General features: G+C 39.4%; 2 protein-coding genes across 2 annotated transcripts in view; both read left to right on the forward strand.

The window, feature by feature from the left end:
* The first annotated feature begins 3,849 nt into the window (after positions 1 to 3,849).
* On the forward strand, positions 3,850 to 6,094 carry LOC109468688. The gene is made up of 2 exons (XM_019767003.1): positions 3,850 to 4,110; positions 5,290 to 6,094. The coding sequence occupies exon 2, from the start codon at positions 5,333 to 5,335 to the stop codon at positions 5,699 to 5,701; it is 369 nt and encodes a 122-aa protein (XP_019622562.1). The 5' UTR covers positions 3,850 to 4,110; positions 5,290 to 5,332; the 3' UTR covers positions 5,702 to 6,094.
* Positions 6,095 to 6,952: 858 nt separating this feature from the next.
* LOC109468792 (ceramide synthase 1-like) overlaps positions 6,953 to 13,710 on the forward strand; it is a 22,702-nt gene continuing 15,944 nt past the window's right edge. The window contains exon 1 of the mRNA XM_019767126.1: positions 6,953 to 7,224. Coding sequence (XP_019622685.1) covers positions 6,991 to 7,224 — 234 coding nt within the window. The 5' untranslated portion in view covers positions 6,953 to 6,990. The remainder of the gene's footprint in view (positions 7,225 to 13,710) is intronic.

Raw genomic sequence — 13,710 nt, forward strand, 5'->3', positions numbered from 1 at the left:
TGAGGTAGTGACAATGTAAACTTCATTCCAACACAGAGATAAAATTTTAACGACCACTATCGCCTTCATCAGGATAATTAATGACCAGTCACTTCCGAACGTAAACTCGCGAGAATTACGGTTACAGACACGTGACCTTATTCACACAAGCCTTTTAATACATGGCATCAGCAATTGATCAAACGTGCCAGGGAGTTTACATCGCCCGCCGTCTCTACTAGACAGTAGTGTGCAGAGTTAGAAATGCAAATTTGCCTATATATACCTCACAAAACTGCTTTCTCTTGGGATGATGCGTTTAAAACTAACTGGATAGAGCTTTGAAATTAGTTTATATCGTTAAAATCTATATCTAACGTATCATGTAAGGGTCGACAGAGGCTATGGCGCGTGAAAATAAAAATAATCGATAAAGTTCACATTACTTTGGTGGCGTGGAGGAGCATGGTTGGGTACGTACGTGTACTAGCTGACGGAAATTGGACTCCGCTCCTGTGTCGTTGCCAAAAGTACATGGTACATGTCTAGATCTAGATAAACATATTTTGTTTTAATAGGAGTTATGGTATGGCTGAAAACTGCTACCTTATGTTATGTTATGTGTGTAACGTTTTCTTTGTTAACTTTTATACTCGTTAACTTTTTATACACTTAAAGGTATACAATCATCAATAAAGTTTATGCTGAACGCCAAGTATTGTAATATCTTCCTCCTCTTGTCTCTATTGATGAAGATATGTTGTTTGTTTACTTGTTTGTTTTGCTTTGTGTTGGCAACCTATATGCACGTAATTGATGTAAGCGTCGTATTAACGTCATGGGACATTGTGTGCATGAATGACGTCACGATCAAATACTGTAATTCCATTTAATATTGCGGTTGGAAATTATAGCGGTGGGAGGAAAATGGACTAGCTCACGGCACTTAATTTTAGCGGTGTGGACAAGGCAGATGATCAAAGTGCTCAAATACAATGTATTAAGGTACTGAAATTTTAGCGGTAAAAAAGTAACAGCTAAATCAGCTATGATTAAGTGACAGTTAACAAATCAAAAGTATATATGATATGAATGAATGAATGAATGAATGAATGAATTCGAAACTGTAAGCGAAAGGCTCTGTAAGTATTGTACAGAGGGAGCAGTGGAAGATGAAATTCATTTTATCTGTCAGTGTCCTCATTACGATTTTGAAAGAAAAAGTTATTCAAGGAAGTCGCCAACATTTCCCCAAATTTTGAATATCTCAGCAAACAACAACAGACTATATTACTGCTAAAGTCTCCCAACCCATTTATTTTTCAAAGAGTCGGACAATTCATCTCCCACTGCATCCTGAGAAGAAGCCAACCCCCCTAATAGCAAGAATAGTTTAATAGAATAGATTAGAATAGCACTTACCTTGTTCCTCTTACCTGTTTATGTACTAGTATTGCTTATCCACTGTTTATCCTGGGTACCAAAGTTATTAGATTTAAGTAGAGATAGTAGGTTTAATATGTATATCGTACAAGTAGAACTTCATGTAAGCATATAGTTTTATAGCACCACATTTGTCAATGTCTGTTTGCAATTAGCCCTCGGGCAAGAACTTGCAATAAACAACTCATTATAATCAGGCATAACACATGTAACCTATGAGATCTTATAATCAGGCGCACCAACTTGAAATCTATGAGGCCTTGTAATCAGGCTAAGAACATGTCACCTATGAGATCATGTCATCAGGCATAGATCATGTAGCCTATGAGCACATGCAGCCTATGAGGTCCTGTCATCAGGCATGAAACATGCAGCCTATGAGGTCTTGTCATCAGGCATAAAACATGCAGCCTTTGAGGTCTTGTCTTCTCATCAAGCGTAAATCATGCAACCTATGAGATCTTGTCTTGCCATCAGGCATAAATCACGCAGCCTATGAGGTCTTGTCTTCTCATCAGGCATAAAACACGCAGCCTGTGAGATCTTGTCTTCTCATCAGGCATAAAACACGCAGCCTATGAGATCTTTGCTTGTCATCAGGCATACAACATGCAGGCTATGAGGCCTTCCTTGACCATCTTACGGTCTCACAGCTTTGCCTAACTCTGTGACCACCTTAACGGTCTCGCTTAAGTTCTGCCTAACTCTGTGACCGCCCCAACGGTGTCGCTAAAGTTTTGCCTAACTGTGACCCACAACCCACAAGTTAGACCCACAACTTTAGCGACACCGTTGGGGCGTGGGGCTGTCACAGAGTTAGGCAAAACTTTAGCGACACCGTTTGGGCTGTCACAGAGTTAGGCAGAACTTAAGCGAGACCGTTAAGGCGGTCATAGAGTTAGGCAAAACTTTAGGGACACCGTTGGGGCGGTCACAGAGTTAGGCAAAACTTTAGGGAGACCGTTAAGGTGGTCACAGAGTTAGGCAAAACTATAGGGACACCGTTTGGGCGGTCACAGACTTAGGCAAAGCTGTGCGACCGTAGGATGGTCGAGAAAGGCCTCATAGCCTGCATGATTTATGCCTGATGAGAAGACAGGACCTCATAGGCTGCGTGTTTTATGCCTGATGAGAAGACAAGACCTCATAGGCTGCGTGTTTTATGCCTATTGACAAGACAAGACCTCATAAGCTGCATGATTTATGCCTGATGACAAGACAAGACCTGGATAGACGTGGCCTGGGGCCTGAATGTCGTGCAAAAATGACCTTAACTTTAATATATGTTCGTTCATATTTGAAAAGTAGAAAGTAGTTTGGCCGCATAGGCTGCATGTTTCATGCCTGATGACAAGACTTCATATGCTGCATGTTTTATGCCTGATGACAGGACCTCATAGGCTGCATGTGCTCATAGGCTACATGATCTATGCCTGATGACATGACCTCATAGGTGACATGTTCTTTGCCTGATTACAAGGCCTCATAGATTTCAAGTTGGTGTGCCTGATTATAAGATCTCATAGGTTACATGTGTTATGCCTGATTATAATGAGTTGTTTATTGCAAGTTCTTGCCCGAGGGCTAATTGCAAACAGACATTGACAAATGTGGTGCTATAAAACTATATGCTTACATAAAGTTCTACTTGTACGATATACATATTAAACCTACTATCTCTACTTAAATCTAATAACTTTGGTACCCAGGATAAACAGTGGATAAGCAATACTAGTACATAAACAGGTAAGAGGAACAAGGTAAGTGCTATTCTAATCTATTCTATTCTATTAAACTATTCTTGCTATTAGGGGGGTTGGCTTCTTCTCAGGATGCAGTGGGAGATGAATTGTCCGACTCTTTGAAAAATAAATGGGTTGGGAGACTTTAGCAGTAATATAGTCTGTTGTTGTTTGCTGAGATATGAAAAATTTGGGGAAATGTTGGCGACTTCCTTGAATAACTTTTTCTTTCAAAATCGTAATGAGGACACTGACAGATAAAATGAATTTCATCTTCCACTGCTCCCTCTGTACAATACTTACAGAGCCTTTCGCTTACAGTTTCATTCATTCATTCATTCATTCATTCATTCATATCATATATACTTTTGATTTGTTAACTGTCACTTAATCATAGCTGATTTAGCTGTTCTTTTTTTACCGCTAAAATTTCAGTACCTTAATACATTGTATTTGAGCACTTTGATCATCTGCCTTGTCCACACCGCTAAAATTAAGTGCCGTGAGCTAGTCCATTTTCCTCCCACCGCTATAATTTCCAACCGCAATATTAAATGGAATTACAGTACACCTGTACATTGCCTTGGTGGTGGGACGTTCCATACAACTTGGAGGGGTGGTTGGAATTGGACAATTTTGGTACAGACTATATACGTAAAGCATGCTACACTTTGTCTGCATATCGTATTTTCCACAGTGCTACGTTTTGAATGCTTGAGCAATTGTGCATCTCATTTATTCGTTAGATCTGGTCTTTCTGGAGCACGCTCACATATACCCCCCCCCCTCAGCTGAATGGAAGATCCTAACCTTTTTGACGTCAGTTCCGCTTGTGCAACTTTGTTTTTGAGAGAGAAGGTAAAGCAAGACCAGTCCTAAGGCAAGGAGTGCCACTGACTTTGGCGTTTGGTTGTGCCCCTCAAGCTAGCAGCAGATATCAGCACAGGTATATTTTATTACTAGTATACTGTGTTAAGATTCGTGTGTTTGACAAAGAACTGCTGTATTTCTTTGCTCGTAAACATTTAGACATTCAACTTCCTCGTAGCTTTTTCAACTTCCTCATCTGATGACATAACATTGCTGGGTGGTCAACACAAATGGTAGATAGATAATGAGATTGAGAATCTATAATGAAAATGATGTATAATTTACAGTAAATTTAGGAGAGATTGAGCGAATTTCAATGCGTCGGTTTGTTTAAAGCAGGAGTATGAACTTGTACGATTATTTTTTCTACGTCTTTAAGTTTCAGTTTGATACCACGGCATATGTCTACTCTTAGGCGCAGAAACGACGTACATTATACAAATAATAAAGACGTACGCGTACAACAAAAACATAGACATGCGTCTATTTGTGGATCACATATGTTAATGGAAGTTACCATGTATATTAATGGTTGGCGCCACTGATTTCTGACAAGTAGCACTGGACTAAAATGTTCCATATGACTCAATGCTACATATATTCTATAAGTCTACAGTCTATAGTTTATAATGTATGGCCATAATGTATGGCATAATGTATGGCCATAATACATGTGATTTATTCGTTGCTAGCGTGTTAAGACGTTGGTGTGAGTCACTCCCTCATGTAATCATTAACGACAGCGGTGTAGTGCAAACACACGGTCAGGCTGGATGCCAACAGATCTGTGGACATGTGACCTGCACCGGAACTATTTGTCTGGGTTTACTAAGGGTTTGTGTGTAGTGTATGTAACGTCACTTTTCAAGCAACTCATGACATCTAAAACCACAGCAAGTGAACGTCATGTAATAGGGCAGAAATTATAGCCTATCTAGATCTGTAGTTCCTGATCGGCCTTTTATATTTACCTTCGCAGACGTTTTTGTACTGTTTCTTCTTCCTCTTCTTCTCGAAACAAATAAAGCCAGTGACCTGCACCAGACGTCTGTCACCATGGTGACTGGTGCTGTAGCAGACACCCTGTGATGTTGGGTTACATTTGTTTTGTATCAGAAGAGACTGCTCACCGTGTATTATATATGAACATGTTTGAGTAACAATAAACAGAGCAATAGTTTGTTGGGCTAGACCATGTGAAGGTAAACATATGCATTTGCTTTGTTAGATTTCTAGTTTTGTCTCCTTTTAACAGAATTTCAAGATGCCGCACGGTCACCACGGCGGAGGACACCATCATGGCGGAGGACACCATCATGGTGGAGGACACCATCATGGCGGACACCATCATGGCGGACACCATCATGGCGGCCATCATCATGGCGGACACCACCACGGCACGTTTGGACCACCTCATCACTTCGAACCTCACCACCCTCCTCACCACCCTCCTCACCACTTCGGACCTCACCACCCTCCTCACCACGCCGGTCCTCACACTCCACTGTTCCCTCATCACGATCCTCACCATCATCATCATCATCCTCACCGTCGCGATGACAACGAGTGCTGCGTCATCCTGTGAGGGATCCGCTCAAAATCTAAAAATGAGGGGAATCAATTTTAATGAAGGGACGATAGAAAACCTTTCCAACAGAACGTTGTAAAATGTTCCTGAACTTTTATAAAAAAAAAAGCGTCTATGTGTTGTAAGGTCGTAAAGCCAGCTATAGGATCATGTACATATACTAAGAAATGCACACACATCTAGTCAAGAAAAGACTATTTACTATGTTCACTATGTAATACTTCGATTTTGGTCATCGTACAGCCTTATGATCAATCGGCAATATATACTTTATAGAATCTTTATTTGCAAAATCATGCCCGAAGGCTAATTGCTTTCACAGTCAAGGACACTATTAGGTACAATACAATAATAGGAGACAGACAACTACTTGTCTGGAAAACATTACATGTATACTTTACTACTATGCTAGCTATTATGAGGCTTGAGTTCTTCTTTGAAGGCAATGGATAATAAATAGTCCCACATTCTGCATAATGAGTGCGTTTCGTGATCTTAGTAGAAACGTAGTCTTTCCGTGTAGTAGACTAGTATTTCCATGACCGTCTCACAGCGACCTCTAGCATGTTTGAACAAAACTGCAGTAGTACTTAGCAGGCCTCGGGCTAGCTCATTTTTCTTCGCTCGTTCTTGTCGTCTTTAGGGGCTAATGCCAGGCATTATGGCTTAGATTCGGAGAAAAAAGGACTTCAGTACAAATTGGGACTAAAGTACATTCATCCACGGGCCCCATGAGGCTTCAAACACAGATTTACATTTAATCTGTATGCATATATGTTTACTGATGATAATCTTATCACGTATTCATGTGTGGTCTTTTGTTTATTCTTCTCCTGGTCTGTCAGTTCGAGATTTGTACGTCGTCATTTTTGTGGTAACGTGCATTTTTTTGACATAACGAAGGAAAATTCATTAAAAAAACGTACAAACCAGGCAGATTAAATGAGGAAAGAAAGAGAGGAAAGGGAAAGAAAGAAACGTAATTAAATAGACACGACGATAAAAACTACGCTATAATTTTCGTCTAAATAATTGACGGTATAAACTTTTCAAGAAAGAAGTAGAAAGAAAGAGGGAATTCGAAGGAGAGAAAGCAAAATGAAGGAAGAAAACATCTTTGTGGGTACAAGGTGTAACTCCACTAGCGGACCAACACTCATGGCATTTTATCTGTAGTTTCGCTAGGAAACCAAGAGACAAACTTAACTACAAACGAAGAACCAAGGAAACCAAGAAACAAACAAACGCAGCAGAAAGAAAGAGAGAAAAGATTTGGAAAGGTGATCCCTCTTACTCAGCCTTGACTCATGCTACGTGACGTAGGTGATGACGTAATAGGCTGATGACTTCATCCCAGTAGGAAGCAAGATGGCGGCGGTTGGAGAACACAGGGCCATGCCGGCCTACCTGGACATGGCTAGCTCCGTGTACACGGCCATCACGGGGTATCTAAGAGACTACGAAGGCGCAGCCACGCTACAGGACTCCATCAAGGATGTCTTCGAGTACGGGTTCGTCACCAAGGCGGATCTGACGCTGCTTGTACTATTCGCGGCGGCGTGGACTGTGGTTCGGTACGTCGCAACAAACTACGGGTTCAAGGTACGTACAACCATGTTTAACACTGCTGTAAGGTACAAAATACTCCTACACGTTCTCCCTACTTCCAGCACGACGTAAGACGTGGTTCTTTGCGTACAAGGGTGTTGGAGACTCGCCCATGTTCGTCTCTAGCCGACATCCTGTTTTTTTCCGGCAGAGCGGAACATCCCTTGGGTATAGGCGGACAAGTTACATTTTTACATGCACGCCTGAGCTTCTGAGACCATCCCTACATGTTGTCTTCTGTTTTTCGCTGGAAAAAATGTCTGAGTTCTTGTTTACGTTGCACCTGTTCGTAGCGTTGTCAACAGGGGTTTGAAGAGCCATGTAAATAAAGTCTGGTGTTTTTTCTAGCACGGGATTTCCTTGATCAGGTGTACCCGGTGAAAGTGCCTTTTGTTCAGCGTGAAAATAACCGTGAAAAAACACACGCGTGAAAAAACGTAATCCACACATCCCCAGGGATTATTTTACATAAATACCCGGTGGATATGTGTGCATAATAACCACTATCACTGGGTTCAATCAAACAAAGACAACTCCTATTCCTACATGTAAAATTTCATCAACGCCACATATAAAAGCTAGCACTAGAAAATAACATTTTTAGTCATTCAGTTTTCATATTATAACCTCAGTCACTCTACAACTGATATAACGTTTCTAAATATAACCGTCAATTATTAACTAGTCTTGGCAAAATACTCGCTATGTAGCATATATTTTCTAATACCAGATAATATTTAAATCAATTTTTATCAAGCTAGGATTTTCTCGTCTAATAGAACGTTACGACGCAACGCATGTTCTGTTGACGTCTATCGTGATGCGTATTGATTAAATCTTGTGATCACGCGGCCCGCTAAATGCCAAAGTCCGCCATTTCTCAATAACGTGACTATTGGCTCGTACTTTGATCGGGACGCAAACAACATTCTTGATCTTTGACCTTTGTTGTCATTTCAAAATGGCCAGTCAGTGATTTTGAGAAGAAGATTTTATTTTCAGTATCTTAACATTTTTTTGAGTAGAAGATTTTATTTTCAGTATCTTAACATTTTTTTTGAGTAACAGATTTTATTTTCAGTATCTAAACATTTTTTGAGTAGAAGATTTTATTTTCAGTATCTAAACATTTTTTTGAGTAACAGATTTTATGTTCAGTATCTAAACATTTTTTTGAGTAGAAGATTTTATTTTCAGTATCTAAACATTTTTTAGTAGAAGATTTTATTTTCATTATCTAAACATTTTTTCGAGTAGAAGATTTTTTTTCAGTACCTAAACATTTTTATTAGTAGAAAATTGTATTTTCAGTACCTAAACATTTTTTTAGTAGATTTTATTTTCAGTATCTAAACATTTTTCATTGAATCCTATCCCTATTCAATGAAAATATATTGTTTAGTACAAAAGCATGGCATTACCAAATTCAATTCGCCATTTAGCACCAATACTCCAACTATATAATCAAGGAGGTTATAGATGTAACGTCCTTACGTTAAAAATGTATCAGACACACTGCATAATTAGAATTGATAATTTGGTGAATCATGAATGCATAATTTGGTAATGCTACATTACTCAAAGAGAGCACCCATTTTCATGTATGTATAATAATGTTTATTTTCATTGTCTGACACCTCAACTTGAATGAAATAACATCATGCGCACATGTATAAAATTCATACACACATGTATAAAAGCTTAAAAATTCAGAAGGCCGTTTGAAAATCATAGACGTATATGTTACAAAGGTATCCTATCGTTTCATTGTTCGTAAACGGTTGAAATGATTTTGGATTGAAAGACGTTAAAAATCTGCCTTTGTCCCATGGGCAGATCCCTACTAAATAATTTATATACTGTGCACCTAGCTGGAATTCTAAGGCTGGACCTGAAAAAAACCATGATAAGAATGGGTCAGTGTTTTCCACATCATACATACAGATTTTTAAAACAGTACATACGTAAAATATGAGTTTTCAAATCATATGTCATAGGAAGCATGTTTAGAGTTGCATATCTAATTTCAAATATGGCCATTTCCAGGGTGATGAAATTACAATATATGTGGGACACAGATGGTAGTGATTATGTTTTATCTGATGTCAGTGATGATGATAACAGAGTGAACAGAATACAGACACCAGAAATTTACTCTGATTTGTTTTGAAAAAGAACTGAGTTGAATTCCATGTGTTGAAGAGAAAATGGGGAGGGGGAAACAGAACGATTGAGTGTAACAAGTCATTTAGTGTGATATAGCTTGATGCCGCCGCGCCGCGTGTCTGCGAAGCTGGTGTGTTATGCGGAAGGTCAGTTATACCGGCTATACTAATACAGATACAGAACGATACACACAGCAAAGACACCAGAATTGCATAAAAATTAACTAAAAAACACCACTGAAACAAAACACCTTATGCCATACTTTTTGTACCATGCCCCCCTCCCCCTCAAAATAATCCTAGGATTCAGTAGGAATTATATATTGTAGGAAAAGCCAGGAAAATCACACTGTTGGGAAAAAAAAAAATCCTTTGGAACACCACTGAAACAAAATTCCTCCTCATGCCATACTTTTGGTACCACGCCCCCCCTCCCCCTCAAAAAAATCCTCGGAATGATACATTTGTAGGAAAACCCTTGAAAATCACACTGTTGGGAAAAGAAATACAGCTTCTGATGTACGTCAATAGAAAAAAGGAAGGTCTAAGCCTGTAAGGTAAATTGTAACAGAAAACGGGAACATTGAAAACTGCCACGAAGCTTGAGAAAGCGATTGTTTGTTTGGGTACAGGTATGGTTGAACCCCTGCCTTGTTCTGGGTATATGTTGCATGCAAAGGTGCGGCTCCTCTCAGTTCTTTTCTCACGTTATGGCATAGCAATTCTTATCATTGGTTCACTGGCATCAAAGAAAAAAATCAAGGAGCTACAGGGCTGGAAATACTGGGTGCATGTGCACCTTTTTTAAGTTAGTGCAACCAAATTTGGAGCTGTGTGCCAATTTTTTTCTGTGGGTGCACCAGTGCACACAAATATTTTTGTAGGTTTACGTATGTAAAGATGTGAAATGTATAGTCGTATACAGCGTATTCTTAAGTGTCAGAAAAATTATAAAATCATTGTTATTAGTACTTTTCTCTAGAAATGAAACATAATTAGTTTTTGCTTACATTCTACTTATTTTATCTTATATGGTGCACCCAAAAACGTTTTTGTGCACCCAATTTTTTAGGTTGGGTGCATCAGTCCACCTTTTCCCAAAAATGAATTTCGAGCCATGGCATGGGTTAAAAACAAAAACATACTAGACTTTTTTTTTCATGTAAAAAACTTTCCCCTTATTTAGACTCTTTCATGTTGATTTTGAAGACCAGCATTTTTTTTCAAATCAAAATACAATGTATATCAAATACGGGAACAACCAAATGAAAATGATTTGGCCTAAAGCCATATTTCTCGCTTGTTGTGTGAGATTATACTGCTTGACCTGATTCAGGACACTACTCTGGCTATTGATATGTCCCTGTCACTATTTTGGGGAACTCAGCAATGCCGTAAACACATACAGTTATATCATACCAGTTCAAGAGGGCCACTTAGGGGACCAATAAAATCTGGTCAGTCAAAATACAGGTGGTCAGAAGGGGAAATACCTAAGGGACCGCCAAACAGTGGTCACTTTGGCCATGTGGTCCTCATGTATAGATGGACACTTGTAGTAGTTATACAGGTCAAATTTGACTCAGACAAATTACTTATGTTGCATGACCTACGTATACAATCATAGCACATATATAGAAGACCTTGTTCCTGTATTACTTACAGAATGTATACTAACTAAGTTGCAGTCCTGCTCCTAAAAATTGTGTTTACCCCAGTCATAAATTACTTTTCGTCATAAAATAAATTACTTTTCGTCATTTTTTATAATGTAGTGAAAGAATGAGACCAGATATGCTGTGAAAAATTTCGCAACCAGAAACAGATATGTTAAGTTCTTCCTCTTGACCTCTAGCCTGGGTGCCAGACCCATAGCACACTGGACACAAAGTATCTCAGTGAGCTTTGTGTTCAGTGTGCTATGGGTCTGGCACCCAGGCTACTTGACCTCACACTGTCACAGTGTAACATCCCAAAAATTCCCCTCAGGATATCTAGGTCAAACAACTGGTCAGTCTACTGCCCAGCCCTGGCCAGTGCCTGTCTTTGTCATTTGCCCAATCTGTCATCTTTGACAGACAAAAATTTGTGTGTAAAGATGTGCAAAGTCACCAGTAGACCAGCAAAATATGCCCCTCAAAATACAGTTCAATATAGCATTTTCAGGGGGTTGAGATTTCAAAATTTTCCTGGGGGTAGCCCCGTAGCAAATTTTTGGTCACTCAACATTCAAGCAAAAAAAGCCACTAGTGGAAAGAAATCCATATTACATCGGCCTAAGTCTACACATTCAAGTGATTGCCATATCGTCACATACAGCTAGCGAATGGAAGGCAAAAAGCAAGTGACTGTTGTTTTTTTTACCATCAATCATCTCCATATGCCTCCCGACAGTTTGTATATGTGTAGACTAATAATTGACGTAAACAAAAACAGCGACCGCTGGCTTACACTGTTACAGGAATGGAAATGGAAAATGTGTGATTCCAGAGTTACACAATTTTTCACAGCTCCGTACATTTACATATACATGTACCTGTACATCTGTTTTTTACCTCCAGGTACAAAAATTCCGGTTAAACAGGTTAACCTCTGTACGTACAAATGATGTATCTTTGCATACACAAGTTAGTTTCCATCTCTCTCATTTCGCAACAATATTCTTCCAGATTTTCGTTACTATTGAGAAGTGAGATAGGAAACCTAGTTATATCATCCATGGTTATATTTCATGTTCTTTGAAAGATACACTCCTGACAAATTGTCAACACTTTATTCATGTTTCTGTCATTATTGAAGAATTTCAGTAGAACATGTGACGCGCATGAATTTTCAGGTACAGGTACAGGTCTGGACCTAAACCTCTGTACCTGTACCTGATGTTACGAAAAGGTACGCAGCCCTTCTCTAGATCTTCATTTGTATTCCAACATTTACTATAATGATTTAGACTTTTAAATGCGGGCAAAACCTGACAGAACAAACTACAAAAACGTCAAGAACGTTACATCAGGGACTGGCGTAAAATCTGAACGTAAGTCGTAAGTTCTTGACGCACATCAAAGCAGGCCACTTTGCATGCAGGAGAAATTTGACGTATGAAGTTTTTGTTCAATCGCGTGCGTATGCAGTTTTTGTGCCACCAGATTTTTTGCACCAGTGTTTACATCCCACGCAGGTATACACCTGTCCATCTCATTATAATAACAATGAAAGGCCCTCAGGTGCTTACAATAATTACCTTTTTCCTCGTGACTGTTATTTTCCTTGTTTATATACTAACATGTCAGGCTTCGAAAGTCATTTTTAGGAATAGGTGCACTAGCTGGTATACCTAAACAAAATATTTGGGGTATACATTATCAGATTAGTATCTGCCTGTACCTATATCTATGGTCCATATCTAGACCTACGTGTGTTCATACCTGTATCTACACCTGCAAGTTGCATATTACCTGGACCTGTGCTTGTACCTGTACATCATAAGTTCACAATAACACGTATATAGTTTTTACACACTGTAAACAACTACCTTTCATAATCTTGTTATCTTAACTGCTTTATCCATCATCTAATTACTGTGGAATTTTAGGTAGATGCCTGTGTTTGTGGTAGCTGGCAGTCTAAATCCATGTGAAACCCAAATCTACCTATAGAATCTCACTTGACAGTTTATGTACACACATGGCTTTGAGAACAAACAATGGGTATTTGTGACTGTGTACAGAGAACACACATTTTTAGCTGGAAATAAGAAACCAAAGTTTCACTTTTTAAATTCCTGGTAAATTACAAGTAGGCCCTCATGTATTACTACATGAGGGCCTGCATATCGGGATACTGATTACGAATTACGTAAAATTTTCCCCGCCGATTACAAATTACGTTAAATTCTCAGAGCTGTTTGCGACTTTACGCTTTGCGACTAATGTACTATTACGAATTACGTTGATTTTGGGGAGGCTTCCTACGAATTACGATGACTAAAAAGGCCTGATTACACCTTACGAAAAAGGGCATGCAGGCCTTCCTACATGTACTGTAGCTATATGTTGACTTAGGTTACACGACAAGTAGTACCACTCCACATGGAAGTTGTGAAGAATTGGGGAGGGGCACACGCACTGAAACAACAGTCTCCCACTGTCTGGAGTACCTATCCAGGATTGTCCACGCCCTAGGCTTTTAGTTTGTGTTTTGACCCGGTGAGATCCAGACATTTTCACGCGCCGCTTGAACCGTAGAGTGTGTGCGTTCTGTTCCAGTACCGTTGTTGTGATCATAAGGCATGTGTGCGAGACGCCGTTTCCCCCCC

Source organism: Branchiostoma belcheri, unplaced genomic scaffold, assembly GCF_001625305.1.
Source record: "Branchiostoma belcheri isolate BF01 breed outbred unplaced genomic scaffold, Haploidv18h27 scaffold2, whole genome shotgun sequence".
NCBI classification, from domain to species: Eukaryota; Metazoa; Chordata; class Leptocardii; order Amphioxiformes; family Branchiostomatidae; genus Branchiostoma; species Branchiostoma belcheri.